The 18,479-nt window shown below is 46.9% G+C and overlaps 4 protein-coding genes across 5 annotated transcripts; 3 read left to right on the plus strand and 1 right to left on the minus strand.

Annotated features, from left to right (window-relative positions):
- Positions 1–3,022: 3,022 nt before the first annotated feature.
- LOC120455493 (hypoxia up-regulated protein 1) lies at positions 3,023–7,096 on the plus strand. Of its 2 annotated transcripts, none has more exons than XM_039641743.2 (3): positions 3,023–3,209; positions 3,781–4,094; positions 4,168–7,096. In XM_039641743.2, exons 2-3 carry the CDS (start codon positions 3,784–3,786, stop codon positions 6,620–6,622), a joined length of 2,766 nt encoding a protein of 921 aa, XP_039497677.1. In that variant the 5' UTR covers positions 3,023–3,209; positions 3,781–3,783; the 3' UTR covers positions 6,623–7,096. The 2 variants fall into 2 exon arrangements, with proteins under 2 accessions (XP_039497677.1, XP_039497676.1); XM_039641742.2 differs by lacking the exon at positions 3,023–3,209 and adding an exon at positions 3,294–3,700.
- Positions 7,097–8,447: 1,351 nt separating this feature from the next.
- On the plus strand, positions 8,448–13,489 carry LOC120454986 (ubiquitin-conjugating enzyme E2 Q2). The gene is made up of 8 exons (XM_039640778.1): positions 8,448–9,249; positions 10,772–10,888; positions 10,973–11,260; positions 11,542–11,616; positions 11,680–11,971; positions 12,035–12,183; positions 12,255–12,333; positions 12,395–13,489. The coding sequence occupies exons 1-8, from the start codon at positions 9,088–9,090 to the stop codon at positions 12,424–12,426; spliced, it is 1,194 nt and encodes a 397-aa protein (XP_039496712.1). The 5' UTR covers positions 8,448–9,087; the 3' UTR covers positions 12,427–13,489.
- A 201-nt stretch (positions 13,490–13,690) lies between these two features.
- LOC120454984 (U3 small nucleolar RNA-associated protein 15 homolog) lies at positions 13,691–15,631 on the minus strand. Its single transcript, XM_039640775.2, has 2 exons — positions 15,459–15,631; positions 13,691–15,391 (listed from the first exon to the last, which is right to left on the minus strand). The coding sequence occupies exons 1-2, from the start codon at positions 15,549–15,551 to the stop codon at positions 13,868–13,870; spliced, it is 1,617 nt and encodes a 538-aa protein (XP_039496709.1). The 5' UTR covers positions 15,552–15,631; the 3' UTR covers positions 13,691–13,867.
- Positions 15,632–15,930: 299 nt separating this feature from the next.
- On the plus strand, positions 15,931–18,190 carry LOC120454985 (protein prenyltransferase alpha subunit repeat-containing protein 1). The gene is made up of 3 exons (XM_039640776.2): positions 15,931–16,512; positions 16,594–16,982; positions 17,038–18,190. Exons 1-3 carry the CDS (start codon positions 16,316–16,318, stop codon positions 17,757–17,759), a joined length of 1,308 nt encoding a protein of 435 aa, XP_039496710.1. The 5' UTR covers positions 15,931–16,315; the 3' UTR covers positions 17,760–18,190.
- The last annotated feature ends 289 nt before the right edge of the window (positions 18,191–18,479 follow it).

Raw genomic sequence — 18,479 nt, forward strand, 5'->3', positions numbered from 1 at the left:
TATACATATATATATATATATATATTTAGTATATACATACACGTAGAAGAGTTAAGGATACATAAGTGCTTTTTAATGGAATATATAGACCGCAACAGAGAAATTACCACTCACAATGTGAGGACAAATAAAATTGTATTGATTGACAAATGGACAAATGACATATGATCTAATTATACAGAGCCTAGATGTACTTATTTATTATGAGTTGCTTTTAGTGTGATAATTCATTAGCGATGGTCATAAGTGAACAATTTGCAAATAAATTCTAAGAAAAGCATTTTCTCTATTTCATTTTGAATATATACAACTGGGATGTAAACCATCAAACTTCGGTTTTCTATACTTTCAAGTTACTTGTTGGAATGAAAAGCTCTCATCTCAATGGGTTGCATGTGTCGAAATGATAAATAAGTGTACACACTTCGCTTTAGACATAGACATTTTCTTTTTGCATTTTATTGAACTCGTTTTCAAGTCGTTTTGGCCAGGATCCTTGGGTTTGCATTCAGTAGCCATATCCCTGACTGCACGGCGCTGGAGTGAAAACGCTCGAGCAGCTGAACACATAGTTCTTGGGACACGGCGGCGAGGGGACGGAGGCTCCACCATAAGCTGGCGCGGGAGCGGGAGCGGCATATCCGTAGCCGCCAGCGGTCCTCGCCATACCCAGCATCTGATGATCCATTTCGGAGCGAGCGTAAGCCGATGACTTCGAGGCGGGCGCTGAATAGCCGGAAGATGCGGTCGAGGATGCGGGAGCTGAGTACAATGGAGCAGCAGCTGCTCCAGACGATGCAGGCGCTGAGTAACCGGAGGACGCCTTTGGTGCTGAGTAACCGGAAGTAGCCTTTGGCGCTGAATAGCCAGAGGCTGGAGCTGCAGAGCCCGCTGAATACGCTCGCGCTGCTGAATATCCAGATGATGCAGGTGCTGAATAAGATGGAGCGGCAGGTGCTGAATAAGATGGAGCAGCAGGTGCTGAATAAGATGGAGCAGCAGGTGCAGAATAAGATGGAGCAGCAGGTGCAGAATAAGATGGAGCAGCAGGTGCTGAATAAGATGGAGCAGCAGGAGCTGAATATGATGGAGCGGCAGGAGCTGAATATGATGAAGATGCAGGAGCTGAATAAGAAGGAGCAGCAGGTGCTGAATATGATGGAGATGCAGAAGCGGAGTAAGATGGAGCGGCAGGAGCGGAGTACGACTGAGCCTTCGGGGCTGAATAGGACGGAGCAGCTGGGGCTGAATAAGATGACGATGCAGGCGATGAATATGAGGGAGCTGCAGGTGCGGAGTATGATGGAGCTGCTGGAGCTGAATAAGATGGAGCCTTGGAGGCTGAATAACTTGAGGCCGGTGCTGAATAAGATGGTGCAGCAGGAGCCGAATATGAAGGAGCAGCCGGTGCTGAATACGACGAAGCTGGAGCTGCCGGAGCGGAGTAGCTTGGGGCGACAGGAGCCGAGTACGAGGTCGCCTTTTGCGCTGAATACGATGGGGCGGCGGGAGCTGAGTAGCTGTGTGCTGCAGGCGCTGAATAGCTGGATGAAGCAGGTGCTGAATACGATGGCGATGCAGGTGCAGAGTACGACGGAGCAGCAGGAGCTGAGTAGCTGGGTGCTGCCGGGGCGGAGTAACTGGGTGCTGCTGGTGCTGAATACGACGGAGCTGCAGGAGCTGAATAGCTTGATGAAGCGGGTGCTGAATACGATGGGGCAGCAGGTGCTGAGTAGCTGGGGGCAGCGGGAGCTGAGTAGCTGGGTGCAGCAGGTGCTGAATAGCTTGGTGCTGCTGGTGCTGAATACGATGGCGCTGCAGGTGCTGAATAGCTTGGTGCTGCTGGTGCTGAATACGATGGCGCTGCAGGTGAATAAGTGGGAGCAGCAGGAGCAGAATATCCTTGGTCCTTCGCCGGCGAGTAGTTGGACTGCGAGTTGTAAACGACCGGTGGGGCATAGGCCTGCGCCGGAATCTCCCTGGTGTGCCTCTCCTCGTAGTCGAACTCGGACTGAGGGAGACCGTCGTCGAAATCCTCATTCCTGGTCGCCGGAAGCGAAAATGCGGTGGCCAAAAGGCAGCCAAAGGCCACCAAGAACAGCAGTCGTCGTCCACACATTGCTCACAGAATTAAGACTACGGTTTTTTGGAAACGGGACGGGTTTTATATGGCCAAGAGAAAAACAGATCAGCGAAATTTTCGAATTCACCAAGAATATTTCGCAATTGCAGTCGGTTGGTGCTTGGATACTCGGTGGGTTCACTTTGTGAACCCTATTCTGCATTTGAAGCGATTCCATTTAAATTCGCTAGATTCGATCGTTTTCCAGTCACCTTTATTGTTAACGTGAATAGGAAAACCCAAATTTAACTCTTTTAATACCCTATACTATTTGATTAAGTTTTTATTTTGTTATTTTCTATGCAGTTAGCAGGGAAAGTATTGTTATCTAATTTGAACATTTTTTTCTGGACCTTCAGCTTTAGGATTACAATAAATCTAACAATAATCTTCTAAGCTTATTTATCCTAAGGTAAATATAGAGCTTCTTTGGAAGTGCATTGAGCCACAACTTACTCATCGTGTCAATAATCTCAGGAAAAAGAGTATACAAAGTATAATTTAATTACGTGTCAGCACTTTTGTTCAAAAAGTCGGTCATCGAGGGAGTGCTGATCTATCAATATGTGGGTTGACTTGCTGGCTGAAAGAAAAAAAATTGGAATTGCCAACTACATATGTTATAACTTCTGCTTTTCTTCCTGTTAAAGCGAGTTAAGGTCATAATAATGCAATGCATTGTTTTGCTTTGATGTCTTGCAGTTAGTCAAAATTAACTTTTTTACAACGGGAAAGTCGAACATAGTTATTTTTTATAATAGGTTGGCTTAAGTGTATACAATTCAAATTCAAATTGTGGCGCGCACTTTGGTGTGATCTGGCAGCACTGCCTGACAAAGTGACAGTCACTCGATTACTTTATCGATTGCTATCGCCTGGTCGAATCAACACGTCAACGTTTTCTTCCTCTTCTTCGCGTGCCGCTGCTTCTTCTTCATCGCGGCGAGTCTGTGTTTTACTTTACAACTCGAATCCGTAGCCGACGTTGTGAATTGAATAATTAATAAATACCTGACTGCTGAATAAAAGTCGATTGGCGAGTGCAAGTGGCTGAGGACAGCTGGAAGCGACGAACGTAACGGGACACGTAAGTGGAAAGCGGTGCTTGGCTGGAAGAATGGAAACGGTGGAATGGGCCTATGGAAGGGCCGGGGGGCGGGTCGCCGACAGCTGCTTGCGTTGCAAAAAAGAAAGAAGTGAAAGAATTGCGGAAGAATTGTGGAAGTAAAAAAGGTTATTGCTCTTTTCGCTGATTTTCATTCCGTAAAGCAAAGATCTCTTGAAACCTCTTACTCCCCCAGTAATTTCGCCGGCAAACCATAAACTGTGCCACATGAGCACAACACTTCTCGTTTAATCCAGACTTAGTTTTCGTCACACAAATGATGTGTTAAAACTGAAAAGTGCTGAAAAACCAATTACTTCTTGTGGCGCTACTGCAGCCCAAAAACGTAGGTAAAAGTATTCGGGGAAATTTTGAGTGTACAGCTACACATACTGGCATCTGTAAAGAGCTAGCCTTTCAAGTTAAATCATTGGTCTTTGGCCAAATTCTAGAAGGATCTCCCAATGCAGAGGGTAAATATAGAGTTCTTTTTAATGGGGTGTTTAATTCCACGAACAATCATTTAATTCGAACACATTTCATTTGAGCACAGACCATGAAACTCGTGCTCCTATTGAGCGCCCTGCTGGCGGGGATTGCCCTCTCCCAGGGAGCCGCAGTGATGTCCGTGGACCTGGGCAGCGAGTGGATGAAGGTGGGCGTTGTGTCGCCCGGAGTGCCCATGGAAATCGCCTTGAACCGCGAGTCCAAGCGCAAAACGCCAGCGATCCTGGCCTTCCGCGATGGAACGCGTACCATCGGCGAGGATGCACAGACAATTGGAATCAAGGATCCAAACTCGGCCTATGGCTATCTTCTCGATCTGCTGGGCAAGACCATTGATAATCCCATTGTCGATTTGTATAGGTAAGTGATTTTTGCTTTGGGCCACGTCACTGTTAAGTCCCATCGACTTATCTCTAATCCAATCGCTTTGCAGGAAACGCTTTCCGTACTACAACATTGTGGGTGATCCCGAGCGCAACACTGTGGTTTTCCGCAAAAGCGACACCGAGGATTTCTCCGTGGAGGAGCTGGTTGCCCAAATGCTGGTCAAGGCCAAGCAGTTTGCCCAGGAATCCGTACAGCAGCCAATCACCGAGTGTGTTCTAACCGTGCCCGGTTACTTTGGCCAAGCCGAAAGGGAGGCTCTGTTGTCGGCCGCCCAGTTGGCCAATCTGAAGGTGCTCCAACTCATCAACGATTATGCGGCCGTGGCTCTCAACTACGGTGTCTTCCATCGCGGCGAAATTAACGAGACGGCCCAGTATTACCTCTTCTACGATATGGGCGCGTATAAAACCTCAGCCGCCGTGGTGAGCTATCAGTTGGTGAAGGACAAGCAATCCAGGGAGATTAACCCGGTGGTCCAGGTCCTTGGCGTTGGTTATGATCGCACTCTGGGTGGTCTGGAGATCCAACTGCGATTGCGCGATTACCTGGCGAAGGAGTTTAATGCCCTAAAAAAGACCAAGACCGATGTGACCACCAGTCCCCGAGCTCTGGCCAAACTTTTCAAGGAAGCAGGACGCCTGAAGAATGTCCTGTCTGCCAATACGGAGTTCTTCGCTCAAATCGAAAACCTGATCGAGGACATTGACTTCAAATTGGCTGTTAGTCGCGAAAAGTTGGAGCAAATCTGCGAGGATCTCTGGCCGCGGGCCACCAAGCCATTGGAAGAGGCGTTGGCCTCCTCGCACCTCAGTTTGGATGTGATCAACCAGGTGATTTTGTTCGGTGGCGGCACTCGAGTGCCACGCGTGCAGGAAACCATCAAAGCTGTCATTAAACAGGAGCTGGGCAAGAATCTGAATGCCGATGAATCCGCTACGATGGGCGCAGTCTATAAGGCAGCCGACTTATCTGCCGGCTTCAAGGTGAAGAAGTTTGTGGTCAAGGATGCCACGCTATTCCCCCTGCAGGTGTCCTTTGAGCGGGATCCAGGCGATGGTGCTGCCGTGAAGCAAGTGAAACGTGCCCTGTTTGCCCTGATGAATCCCTATCCCCAGAAGAAGGTTATTACCTTCAACAAGCACACCGACGACTTTGAGTTCTATGTCAACTACGCCGACTTGGATCGGTATAGCAAGGAGGAGATTGCCGCTCTGGGCAGCTTGAATGTGACCAAGGTGCAGCTGAAGCAGGTGAAGGAGCTGCTGGAAAAATCGAAGAAGGAACTGGTCGACAACAAGGGCATCAAGGCCTACTTCTATCTGGATGACTCTGGCATTTTCCGCTGCACTGGCGTTGAGTATGTGTACGAGAAGCAAAAGCCTGAGGAAGATGCGGATGATGACAGCACATTGTCCAAGTTCGGCAGCACTTTGAGCAAACTGTTTACCAATGACGGTGAAGAGAAGAAGGACGATTCGGAGCAAGATGAGCAGGCTAATGCAGGCGAAGAGCCATCCAAATCGGACGATGAGAAGGCCAAGGAAGAGGAAGCCAGCAGCAAGGAGCAAAAGTCTGAGGAGAGCGCCAAACAAGACGGCGAAGCCAAAAACGAAACAATCAAGCTTGTTACCGTCAAGTCCCCGGTGACGTACGAGTCGCAAACGCAGTTTGTTGTACCTCTGGCCGGTTCCGGTTACGACCAATCGGTGGCCAAGCTCGCCGCCATTAACAAGGCGGAGGAGCAACGTGTCCGCTTGGAGTCAGCATTCAATGCCCTCGAAGCGCACATAATCGAGGTGCAACAGAAACTGGACGAGGACTCCTACGCCAAGTGTGCCACCGCCGAGGAGAAGGAGAAGCTTCTGGCCGAATGCAGCACTCTGAGTGAATGGCTGTACGAGGATCTGGAGGATCCCAAGGCCGAAATCTACGAGGAAAAACTGGCTCAACTGAAGAAGCTATCCAACGTGTTTCTCGCCCGCCACTGGGAACACGAGGAGCGACCAGAGGCCATAAAAGCACTCAAGGGTATGATTGATGGCGCCGAAAAGTTCCTGGTCACTGGCCGCAATCTCACCAAGGACACAAATCCGGAGAAGGACGTCTTTACCCAGGTGGAGATCGATACGCTGGACAAAGTCATCACCGAAACCAATGCCTGGCTGAAGACGGAGACGGCGGCACAGAAGAAGTTGGCCAAGAATGCCGATATCCGCCTGACTGTAAAGGATATAACGGACAAAATGAGCCTGCTGGACCGCGAGGTCAAGTATTTGGTTAACAAGATCAAGATCTGGAAGCCCAAGGCAAAGCCCGCTGCCGAAAAGGACAAGAAGAAGGAGGAGGAGGTGGTGGCTTCCGGCAGTGGCGATGGCACCAAAACTGAGGATGCCGACCAGCAGCAGGAGCCGCCGACAAAGGAGGAGCAGCAGGAGCCTGTGGATGAGATCACCCCAACGCCTGCAGAGGAGGAAACCAAGACACCGCACAGTGAGCTCTAAAGAGCCAAACTAGATGGATTACGAGCATCCGTAGCAGCTGGAAGCCAAGTGCCTGTCTTAGGATTCGAAGGAGGATTCAAATCGGGGGTAACACAGGGGGAAAAAGACGGCAAATGGCCACGACACGGGGCGTCTTTATTTCTATGATTTTTTTAGCTAAAGTCGGGGTTAAATTATGCTACTTCTAATCTAAAACACAAAACACACACAAAAGAAAAACACACACAAAATAATGTAAACCGTAACTAAATGTAAAAACCATTTTCCATTTCCATACCATTCCGCATAGGAAATACAAGACTTGAAGAAGTACTCACACGGTCCCCTCTATATATCCACTTTATCTTATTGATCTATTGTAGCGAAAGTAGCGAAACGAATTGGGCGGGATGAGTTAATTGCCGAGATAAGATCGAAATAAATCTGAAATCGTAGGGAGCGAAAGATAACAAATAAAGTTTTTATTGTATTGTATTCGGATTGGCCTTTTGGTTCCTGGCTTTGTGCGTTATGTGAAACGCCATAATACTAGTAATACTTTCATTTCACATTAACTACATGGTAACCAATTTTTAAATTTCCCGCCTAAAAGTAATCGCTAGTAAAGGAGGGAAACCCCGCTAGTTGTGGTATGTGTATTCGCTAATGGCGGAGCATATACTCGCTAAGAATGGATCGTGTCTTCGCTAAATGTTAAAGGTGCTTAGCTAAGACATCTAGAGGTGGGTGCACTTAGATACCAACATATCGATAACACGGTACACGAATAAGCATCGGCGAATTCATCGATGACTAATGTATCGCTAACCCGCCATCACTAATTTGTTGTTGGTAAAGAAAAGGTAAAGCGGGCGGGCGTGCGTGGAACTGAATTTAATTCTCCGTGTCACAATTTTCGCAGCTGTGTGCGTGTGTTATTTTGTTGTTTTTCTTTTGTTTTTTATTGTCTTTTTCCTGAAGAATTTTCTCCGCTGCTGTTTTGCTTACAACTACAAGCCTGTTTGCGCAAGTGTGTGTGTGTGCAAGTAGAGTTGCTGTTTTCTGCGGCCGTTTTTCCGTGTGTCTGTGCTTCTTTTTGTGCTCCGTGTTCCGTGCAAACAAAGGATTTGTTCTTGGGGCTCCGTGCACAGTTAGTTTTTCGCCTTAGTCGCTTAAATATTGATAAATGATTAAAAGTGCCAGTGTGTGTGTGTGTGGTTGTGTGTATGCAATGCTGAAAACGCAGACTTCGGTCAGTGAAAGAAGGGGAGGTGAAAAACAGGGGAAGAAGAGCAAAAGAGAGGTGCCAAGGGAAAACAGTTATGCAGCTGTGAACAGTGGAGCCTCGGCAAAAAAAAATTGGCTCAGTTTTCGATTTTCGATTGCCCATATTTGACACTTTCCTCTTTGTCATGGGTTTTCTTCATCTGTCTCCATTTTTCTTTTAAATCGAGCTTTTTTTCGGTAAAAATTTCCTTGTGGGGAGCACACGAAAATAACAAACTCAGCAGAAAACGTAGGGGAATAAAGAGGGGGATAGGGGATAAACGCGAAATTTGTTTTTTATTTTTGTGTTTGCCGATTTCCAATCGGTATTTCGATGAGTTCCGATCACTGCGTAGGCAAGAGACCTGCTGTGCGAGTGAGAGGGCGCTTGAGATTTGTACAAATGTGTGTGTCAGGTTTTGTCTGCTGTTCGTGTGTGTGTGTGTGTGTGTGTGTGTAAGCCAACTGCCGATTGTTGTTTTTGTTTTGGCTAGTCAGCATTAGAAGCAGCAACAACAAAAAATAATACAAAAGTTAATAACAAGCTAAGTGAAACACGTGTTTAATACTCCAATTGCAGCTTTAATGCCCAGGACAAACCAACATACAAACAAACGCAACTGAACAGAATATGAAAACGGTAATAAGTCGGGAAAATCAAAGTGCAAATCTGAACGCCAAAAAAAGCAGAGAGTGCGAGCAAGACAGCGCATGCTGGGCGCCGCAGGAGCTGTAGAAGAAGAAGCAGTGAGAGTGAAGTTAACTGGAAGTGGAGTGAAAAAAGAAGAGCGAAAAGAGAGCCTGCGAAAACAACAAAGAACAACCAGTCCGACTCCAAATCGCCCTTTCAATCTACCTCCAAACACGAGCAAAATCGTCATTTTAAGTAAGAAGCACAATAACTAAATGAATAAACAACATATTCACATAAAGTTGGCGACGAACAACTCAGAAACTCAAACGGTACAGCGCCATCTGGAGTAGGCAGATAAAAGCAGCTGACAGACAAAATACAAAAAAAAAAAACAATAAATCCCATACCAGCTTTCTTCGCCTGGAAGTCACAAGGGAAGAGCGCAAGAGAGGGGGGAGTTAGCTCCCTGAAACCCCACGAACCACAAAACTCCACTTGGACCACGAAATAATCATAAGCGCACCGTAAGCACGAAAAAAAAACCAAACCCAGACCAGACCAGTTGCCTTTTTTAGCCCGCCACAAGATGGCGTGCCTTAACACCCTGAAGCAGGAAATCAAAACGCTAGAGAAGATCTTTCCGAAGAACCACGAGCGCTTTCAGATCCTCAATTCCAGCGTCGACGAACTGCTCTGTCGGTTTATCGATAAGAATGGAAAGCGCTACGATATTCACGCCAACATAACGGTAAGTCACCGATGACCATTAGCTTAAGCTTACATACATATACTCAAGTTAAGGGGATGTAAAGTAATTGGGGCCATTGAATTTCTAACAAGTTTTCCCCATGGAACTGACCTTCTCGACAATTTCAAGTAAAATCTTTCGCAAATAGCGCGCCCCCTTAAAGAAGAGCATACGAATTCAAAACGAAAACTAAAGCGATATGTTTATATTTTCCTGTGCATCTGTCTTATCGTCGCCAGCAATCAATAGATAGGGGCATTACAACTGAAAAAAGGGCGACTATCAAGGCGCAGTGTTTGCAAGTGATTTGGTGCTGGTGCTGGAGGGGATGGGGATGGGGATGGGGATGGGGATTACGGGTTCTGTAGGTTACTCCGCGCTGTGTCCACATTGTCCACTGCTCAACGATAACTATATTTATACGGCGATAGTGTAGAATTCTATATATAGCAAGTTGGGCAGTGTACAAAGCCTTACATCCGTTGGTAGATTCACTGGAATCCTTAGTTCTTTTTTCTTAATATACCTCTCTTTTTATTTTACGTAAGTCCATGTTCCTTTTGTTCCTGACCAAATTTTCGCTTTCTTCCTTGATATCGTGCTATCCTTGTCTGGTTGTGTTGAATCTACTTCTTCAACTTTTCTTTATCGGTTCGCCTTCTATCTCTCTCTCGTTCCCGCTTGTGCGTGATTATATATGCGAGGATTTGTGCCGATTCTTTATTCCCACGCTGCTCAGTTAAGTTGGGATATATGTGCGTATATTTATGTTACGTATGTATGTATGTAGTCGAGGTAGTCGATGCCCTTTGGCCACTCTCTTAGGCTCCCTCTCTTTCTACTCTTTTGGTTCTGACCAACATAGACAGATTTTGAAGATTTCCGTTATGGGGTAAACATCATGTATATATGTATGCATATGTATGTCGCTAAAATTGTCAAAAGCAATCACATCTCGAATCAAACAAATTATGCGGCTCCTGCACCTTGCAGCACAGAGTGACGCTCTCGATGAGGTGTGGTGTGATTCATTGCACCCGATCCGATCATCGGCTGCCATGCTGTCCCATCTGTTTTCAGTTTCTGTCTTCTGTGCACTGATCCCCGCTTGGTTCAACGATCTAATTAAAGGTTATAATTTTGTACTTTCTGGCGCGTTCGGATCGCCGTCGTTTAGTATTTGTTTATTTACATGTGCATGCAAAGTGGCTCCGACGACAACGACAACGTCGACGAGCAATTCACCTGAGAACCGAAAGAAACGAGATCGAGACTGGGAATGGGAATAGGAGAGATCTTTTGTCTGTGTCCAATCGTCGAGTCAAAGTCCTTGACCCACCCCACACATGCGATGGGGTAGATGTACAGTGGATGCACGATAAGGCAAACGTCAAGGCAAAAACTTAGACAATCCCACTGCTAATAGAAAACTTTTAGCTCTGACTATATATCCTACAATCTAGTTTCACTGAAGGCCATATTAATAATATACTAATGCTATATCCCTGGTTCTCTCCTGCAGGAAACCTATCCCTCATCGCCGCCAGTTTGGTTCGCCGAGAGCGAGGAGACGAGCGTCACAAATGCTGTTCAAATACTTAGCAATACGAACGGACGTGATAATCACGTGATCAATCAGGTGAGTCCTTGTTGTGGCAGTTATCGAAATCAATTGTAATCTGCTGTAAACTGACAATCCAAATATCTATCCAAATCCTTGCAGGTGGGCATTCTGCTGCGTGAGCTGTGTCGCCTTCACAACGTTCCACTGCCACCCGACATCGATAATTTGGCTCTGCCGCTGCAAACGCCGCCGCCATCCGCTTCCCCCCTTCGCTGCGAGCAGAGACCAGGTGGTGGTGGAGCGGGGGGTGGGGGCGGACCACACGGTAACGAGGAGACCGATTCGGATCAGGAGGAGATCGAGGATCCCATCGGCGAGAGCGAACAGGAGAGCGAGGGCGATGAGGACTTGCCCCTGGAAATGGATGATGTACGAAGTACAAACAAGGTGAGCTATATTGATAAAATTCCTTGGGATTAGGAGTGATAATTCTAAGGATTCACGTCGTCGTTCGGCATTAGTGGCATATGCAGGACTAAACATTACCTTTGAATTAGTCGAGTAATTATAGTCTTGCATTCTAATTGGAGTTTGTACGTGATTTAAGAATTAGGTGTAACCTGGTAGTTTTTTATATATTTCATTTCTGGTCGAATCGTTTAGTATCAAAGCTGTCAAGTATTTATTCTTCAATCGTTTTGATATCTTGATATTTTGATGCAATGCAGAAGGACGACATGGAAGTGGAACACCTAGCAACTCTAGAAAGACTGCGTCAAAGTCAGAGACAAGACTATCTAAAAGTGAGTTTCCCGATATAATAGCATAATATCGGATGCTTTATCTAATGCTTTACTCGACACTAGGGTTCCGTTTCGGGTTCCGTACAGGCAACCGATCGCTTAATGAAGGAACTACGCGACATTTATCGATCGGACGCCTTCAAGAAGAACATGTACTCTATTGAACTTGTCAATGAGTCGATCTACGAATGGAACATTCGCCTCAAGTCTGTCGACCCGGACAGTCCGCTGCACAGTGATCTGCAAATGCTCAAGGAGAAGGAGGGCAAGGACAGCATACTGCTCAACATCCTCTTCAAGGAGACGTATCCCTTCGAGCCGCCATTTGTGCGCGTCGTCCATCCGATTATCTCAGGTGGGATTGGCTGAGTAATAGTATATCATGAACGGTTATTTAAATGTTTCTTGTATTTACAAGGCGGCTATGTGCTCATCGGCGGTGCCATCTGCATGGAATTGCTGACCAAACAGGGCTGGAGCTCGGCCTATACCGTGGAAGCGGTTATCATGCAAATTGCAGCCACCCTCGTCAAGGGCAAGGCGCGCATCCAGTTTGGGGCTACCAAAGTATGTTAAATTCATAATATTTATAAAATGGTACACTAATGTTTACCCTATATTTACCTATTTGTAAACAGGCACTGACCCAGGGCCAATACAGTTTGGCTCGAGCCCAGCAGAGCTTCAAATCTTTGGTGCAGATTCACGAAAAGAATGGTAAGACCAGAAATGCGCCGTAAGATGAGCAACCATTTAATACGAAAACTCTCTATTGCAGGATGGTTCACCCCGCCCAAGGAAGATGGCTAAAACATAACACAAGAGGAGTCCCCTGACGCACATCCTTTCTAGAATAACTCATGCCAACCAACACCAACCAACCAACACCACCCACCATGCCCCCTCACACCGCCAGCACACACCCTGCCCACATCCGCCAAGCACACATCCCGCACACTCACAGCCGGCTTGATCTGATGTCTGATCTGGTCAGGACCAATATGGACAATGCCCCCGAATTTAAGGAGAAGGCCCACATTACTACCTTGCTTGCAGCGTCGGTGGAAGTTTGATGTTTGATGAAAACACAGCCATCACACATTCGTCTACATGTGTTTAATTGCTCGTAATAACATTAAACCGTCTTTAGAAGCACGGTTACTGCTTCGTTGCATTCATATGTATATGCCCCACTCCGTCTTCTCTGTTGTGTGTGTAGTGGCCTAAATGCGTGTATCCTGTATAGAGTCTTGAAAACTGGAGCTGCATATATTGGTGTAGAAGTGTCAAAAGAAATCAGCAGCCGAATAGTGTAAAATGTAAAGGCAATATCTGTTATGTATATGAGTATCATTTTTAATTTAAAGTGTAAGTGTAGTGGCTTTGATCCTTGCAAACATAAGTCACCTACCCACCCAGCCCAGCACCCACAATCCTCACACACTCCACACACACACATACACACCCCTAAAATGTAAACTAGTTAAGACGCCTAACTGTATTCTTATTTAAGTTTAACAAATCCGTGGTATCTTATATTTTTGTCTTTAACTGGTAAGCTAACAACACAAGAAACGGCATGTTGGCCAACGTTGACGCGATGTCGATCGGAATAGATATATATATACATATATATATATATATATATACCTATACATACATATAATTAAACATAAATTTAAAGATATATATTAAAATTAGCGCGAGAGTTTAGCTTAAGCAGAATAATACAGAACGATGCGTCGAAGATGAGCAAATTCTAAGTGTAAATTCGTCTTTCCAAATAATCGTAAAATAACGTAAATCTAAATCTAAAAAAAAATTATTACAAATAAAAACACAAATCGAGTAGCTGGAGAACGAAAATCGTAAATATTTGCAAGTAAATTACCCATTATATTGAGAACGAAAAGTTAGTTCGAGGCAACTGTTTTGCTGCCCCATTACCATTGTTTTTTTTTTTATTATGCGTACAACGGCAGACAAAATTTCATTGTACATTTCAAAACTGAAATTGGCGTGCACGACGAAACGTTCATTTTAAGTATATATTTAATAAAGAAAGATATATACATGCATAATACGGATTGAAACTACTTTATTTCAACAATGAGTATGCCCAGGAAAGCTGTCCATTTTTAGTTTCGTTTTGGTTAAATGTGTATTTCTTAAACTATAAACAAAATTCCAGTATTCTAATTTTTACTTTAGACTAAAACTAGCTGGCTATATCGTTCTACGTCGGCCTGGGTCACTCCACAAAGACCACGTACTTTTCCGCCGCCTGAGAGGGCTGCATCCTCGGTGTCTTAGTCTCCACATATGTGGGCTTATGGGCCACCTCGCCATTGTCCATTGAAACCCCAATAAGCATGTCCATGGCGCCCTTTAGCCGCATCAGCTCGGTAGTAAGCCTCACTTCCTCCTGTATAGCACTTGACAATCGTTCCAATGCACGCATCAGCTTCGGGCTGTAGGCCACCAATCGCCGCTCGAAAACCTCCAAGACCGTGCTGGCGGCCATCATCAACGGGCGCATGAATCGCGTCTCACCCACATGTTTGCAGATAAAGTCGATGAATCGAACAAGCGTGGCGTCGCGACGATCAGTGAGGGCTTTGTCCAGAGATTTACGGTGCAGAAGGTCCGTAATGACGGCCACAAGGACCTCCGGATGATTTGCCATCCTCTGCGTATTCATCGCGTTGTCCAAAGCCTTCTTGTGGTTAAAAGCGCGCAACTGCTTATCGTAGGTTTTCAAGCCGGACCAATTGACTCGATCCTTGATGGTGTGATCAACCTCCTGGTGGGGGGTGCCGCTGGTCGGGCGTGTCAAATCTTTGATGTGCCCGCGTGTCCGCTCCGCACGAATCTTTTTCAAATGACTAGGCTTGCTGTCTACCATCATGCGACGAATGGAGACCAGACCATCGACCATTCCAGCCACAACTGCCTGATCTTTGCCAGCGACAGCCATGCTGACCACGGCATTGGGATAGGTCAACGTGTGCACTGTCTTGTAGGTGCTAACATCGTAGATTTTCACGTGCCGATCGAGCCCGCCTGAGAGCAATCTCTTGCCATCGGAGCCCAGTCGCAGGCAAGTTACGGTTTTGTGATGCTGTGACATCATGGTGAGCAGACGGCAGCCGCTGATGAGATCCCATATGCGAACCTGGCTGCCACCGGCGCTGACGAATATGGAACCGTTGGGAAGGAACAACATCGACTCCACCGGAGCTCCATGATCCAAGGTGTGCTGCACCGCCTTTTCGGCTCGCGTATCGTACAGATTGATTTTGCCATCGTAGCCACCGGAGACGAACATGTGCCCTGCCTGCGGATGCATAGCGCCGGCACGAATATAGTCGGTGTGCGTGTCCTCGTAGGTTTGCACCACCTTCTCGTTGGCCACGTCCCACAGACGTACCGACCTATCATCTCCAAAACTGGCTAGCTGCAGCTTGTCCGCTGTAAAGAAGGTGCGATGCACGGGCGCCGTGTGTCCCTTGAACAAACGCAAGATGTTGCGACTGGTGGTGTCGAATAGCTTGACGTGACCCTCCTCGTCGCCGGCGGCCAGGAGACGACCATCCTGCCGGAAGGTGGCTCCGTATGCGGTCTTTTGGAATCGGGAAAGGTTCTTCACCACGAGCTTGGTCACCAGGTTGTAGATCTGCACGCGCACCGAACAGGTCACCACAAAGTTGTCGGGATCGCTGGGGCTGAAGTCCAAATAATCGATGGTGTTATGCTCCTTGAGGAGTTCCGGTTTCTGTGGATGGAAGGGGGACACAATGAAATGGTTGCCGAGTTTCTCTGCCGCATTTCATGCAACTCACCGCCAGACGGTCCCAGTACACCGTATCCGGCGTTTCCACCTGAGCCCGCTGTTGGAAACGCCGTATGTTCAATGGGATGAAGGTGTTCTGCATCCTGGCTGCGTGTTTCTAGTGATTCTCCCCTTTACGCGCGCACGTGCTCCACCAAAAAAGTGTGACCAGTGTACGGCAGCAGTGCTGGCGGACAAGCTGGTTTCTAGCCAAATCGCAGAGCCCTTAAATGCGGCGGTACTGATTAAAATCAATAATTTGGCTTGAATGACTAAGTATTTCCCTAATCAACTTTATATGAAACACAAATTAATAACAAGACTTTAACTGTGATAAAATTAGTGTTTTTCATGAACAGTTACATTGAGTGCAGGAAAAAACATTTACAGATTTCTAGAGTTCCAGTTAGTGTCTGCTTTTGATAGCCGTTTTCCCAACAGTTGGCTCTGAGCTGGTCAGTCGGTTATCGATAGACGTGGCAGGTGCTTCTGTTATCGGGCACACCAAACACATGTTTGCAAACAAACATATGCTCACCGTCGCCAAAAAAAAGGAAAGGAAAAACATTTCCGAGTTAGCGGACCGATCCGCTGGAGAACCGCGCTTTGGGGCGAACCAGATTGACAGCCCCTCGCAGTGGGCACTGCAATAGTAATAACAATAATAAAAATAATAATAATAATAATAGAGGCTAGATCTCGTGTCCAGTCCCCGGCTTAATTGAAATTTATTTGTTGTGATGCGGCCGCCACTGGGGGTTCCATAGTCGCGTAGACCAGCCTCCGCCGTCACCTCCGCTTTCTTCCCTTTCCAAATCTTAATTAACCGGAGACATTGAGCATGTTAATATTAATTGGAGGCAATCAATGTGCCTGAGACCCTCGAATCGAACGGAACGGAAGCGAGATTCCCGAGGAAGCAGCAACCACATCCACATCGAAATTCCACGATTGGATTATACTCAAAATTCAAATTCCATGGAGGAGGAACGCAACGAGAAAATGGTGCTCTGCGAGAAGATCATCAGGGACATCAATGCGGTGTTCCTCAAGGATCAGGATCTGTGAGTCCAGCACTGAGTTTTATAATAATTTTGATAAGCATACACTAATCGCCAAATATATCTTGTTGTAATCCCCGACAGCGCCTCCTTTGAAATTATACCCAAGGAAGCCAACTGCAACAAATCGCCCGTTGTGCATGTGGAGCACAATCTGGGCCTGGAATCGTGGTGTGCCCAGCATGTCTACGACCACGCCCATCGCACCCTCATCTCCCACCGCCGTCAAACCACGGCGCAACAGCTGCGCACGCTGCAGCAGCAGCAGCAGAGCGACTCCCTGGCGAAATACCTAAACGTGGCTCTGCTGATCAATCCCGATGTGACCACCTTCTGGCACATTCGCCGCCAGCTGGTGCAAAAGAATCGGCTGAGCATCAACAAGGAGCTGCAGTTCTCCGCACTCGTGCTCTCTATCAAACCGAAGTCCAATGAAGCATTCGCCTACCGCCGTTGGCTGTACTCATTTCAAAGTAAGTGAACGTCGACAACCGGAGATTACATATGTGACATACTAATTATTTCCAGGTGCCGATGCCATTGACTGGCCCAATGAGATCGGGATATGCGAAAGGGCCGCCGATAGGTGCGCCAGCAACTACCACGCCTGGTCGCACCGCCAGTGGATCCTTCAAAACGGACCCTGTCTGCTGCAGTCGGAACTTCTACGCACGGAGAAGTTTATGCGCAAGCACATTAGTGACTACAGCTGCTACCACTACCGCCAAGTGCTGCTGAGTCGTGCCTATGAGCTCAACTTTGCCCTTCCCAACGATTCCGGAGCCAGTGGCTCACCTCCGTTGGCCAGTCTGCAGCAACTACTGGCCAGCTATGGCCTGGAATGTGAAGCCAACGCCAAGGATCTGCTGGCGCTCTTGCTGCCACATGTGGACCTAAGTGCCGTGAGCAACCAAAAGCTAAAATCATTTCTGTACTGCTGCAATGTGGCCGCCAACGATATGCGGCTGTGTGTAGAGCAGCGGTTGATGTACGGATCGCGGGACTGCTTCGAGCTGCATCGCCGTGCGGCCCTCAAGTTCATCGTGGAGCATTGCGTTCGCCTGCAAATGGGCTTGCCTTATGGCCAACTGTTACCGGCGGCGTCAGGCGATCTGCGTCCGCATTTGGGCAACCTGGACTTCGAGAAGCATCCGTTTTTAAGTGCCGTGCGGCACGAGGAGTCCTCGCTGGGCGGCAAGCATCGGCGCTGGTGCAATCTTCACCTCAGCTTTGGATATTCAGCGGATTAGACAGCGCGACCTGAAAAAGCTCAAATCAATCTACCCCAATAGAATTACTCACATCTGGCCTTTCCGTTCACCATTTCCGTTTTGAATTGCGGCTAATGTATAAATACGTTGATTTGCAAGGTATTTGATATATTTCCTACCTGATTTGCGTCCTCGAAATGGTTCCATTCTATATACGATATACTATAAATGTGCGACCCAAAGACAAAGTTCAACTAGCCCGATATGACAACGGATCTCGCTGGTCCGCCAATTGCATTTCGATATCTATTAGCGTTAACTGTTCGTTTCTGTTCTCAATCTGATCGGGCATGATTTGTTAGCCCTTGGTTTAGAAGTAAAACTTAACCGATTATCGCCATGCCATGCACGTGTTTGTTGTTAGCCAATTGCAGTTAGTTTTTAAATAAATCCAACTCATAGATGACAAACTTTATGATTTTTTTTTTATGCATTTTTAAACATCAGGCGGAACTGCTCGTTCGGTTTGAGGATATCGATTTGGTAATGGCCGTAATGAGCACTCAAAATGCATTGTATAGGGGTTTCTTTTGCGCAGAGCAGATGTTGAGATGGGATGGTATCGTTTTGTGGCGGTGCAGCCACAGTCACAGCCGCAACCACTGCCACAGTGAACCCATCCCCCAAGTGAACTGGGGATTGTGGGGTGCCGAGGACGCACTGCGCATGTCTGGGATGCGAGGTGGGAAGTGAAGCGAG

This window comes from Drosophila santomea, chromosome X (assembly GCF_016746245.2).
Source record: "Drosophila santomea strain STO CAGO 1482 chromosome X, Prin_Dsan_1.1, whole genome shotgun sequence".
Classification (NCBI taxonomy): Eukaryota; Metazoa; Arthropoda; class Insecta; order Diptera; family Drosophilidae; genus Drosophila; species Drosophila santomea.

Excerpts from the sequence above, each read along its gene's own strand:
- LOC120455493 (XM_039641742.2), top strand. Across the intron at positions 4,095-4,167 it reads CCCATTGTCGATTTGTATAG|GAAACGCTTTCCGTACTACA; the intron begins GTAAGTGATTTT and ends ATCGCTTTGCAG.
- LOC120454985 (XM_039640776.2), top strand. The coding sequence starts at position 16,316 with ATGTGCCTGAGACCCTCGAATCGAACGGAACGGAAGCGAGATTCCCGA. Across the intron at positions 16,513-16,593 it reads TTCCTCAAGGATCAGGATCT|CGCCTCCTTTGAAATTATAC; the intron begins GTGAGTCCAGCA and ends AATCCCCGACAG. Across the intron at positions 16,983-17,037 it reads TTGGCTGTACTCATTTCAAA|GTGCCGATGCCATTGACTGG; the intron begins GTAAGTGAACGT and ends AATTATTTCCAG.
- LOC120454984 (XM_039640775.2), bottom strand. The coding sequence starts at position 15,551 with ATGCAGAACACCTTCATCCCATTGAACATACGGCGTTTCCAACAGCGG. Across the intron at positions 15,392-15,458 it reads TGTACTGGGACCGTCTGGCG|AAACCGGAACTCCTCAAGGA; the intron begins GTGAGTTGCATG and ends TTCCATCCACAG.
- LOC120454986 (XM_039640778.1), top strand. The coding sequence starts at position 9,088 with ATGGCGTGCCTTAACACCCTGAAGCAGGAAATCAAAACGCTAGAGAAG. Across the intron at positions 11,972-12,034 it reads CGTCCATCCGATTATCTCAG|GCGGCTATGTGCTCATCGGC; the intron begins GTGGGATTGGCT and ends TGTATTTACAAG. Across the intron at positions 12,184-12,254 it reads TCCAGTTTGGGGCTACCAAA|GCACTGACCCAGGGCCAATA; the intron begins GTATGTTAAATT and ends ATTTGTAAACAG.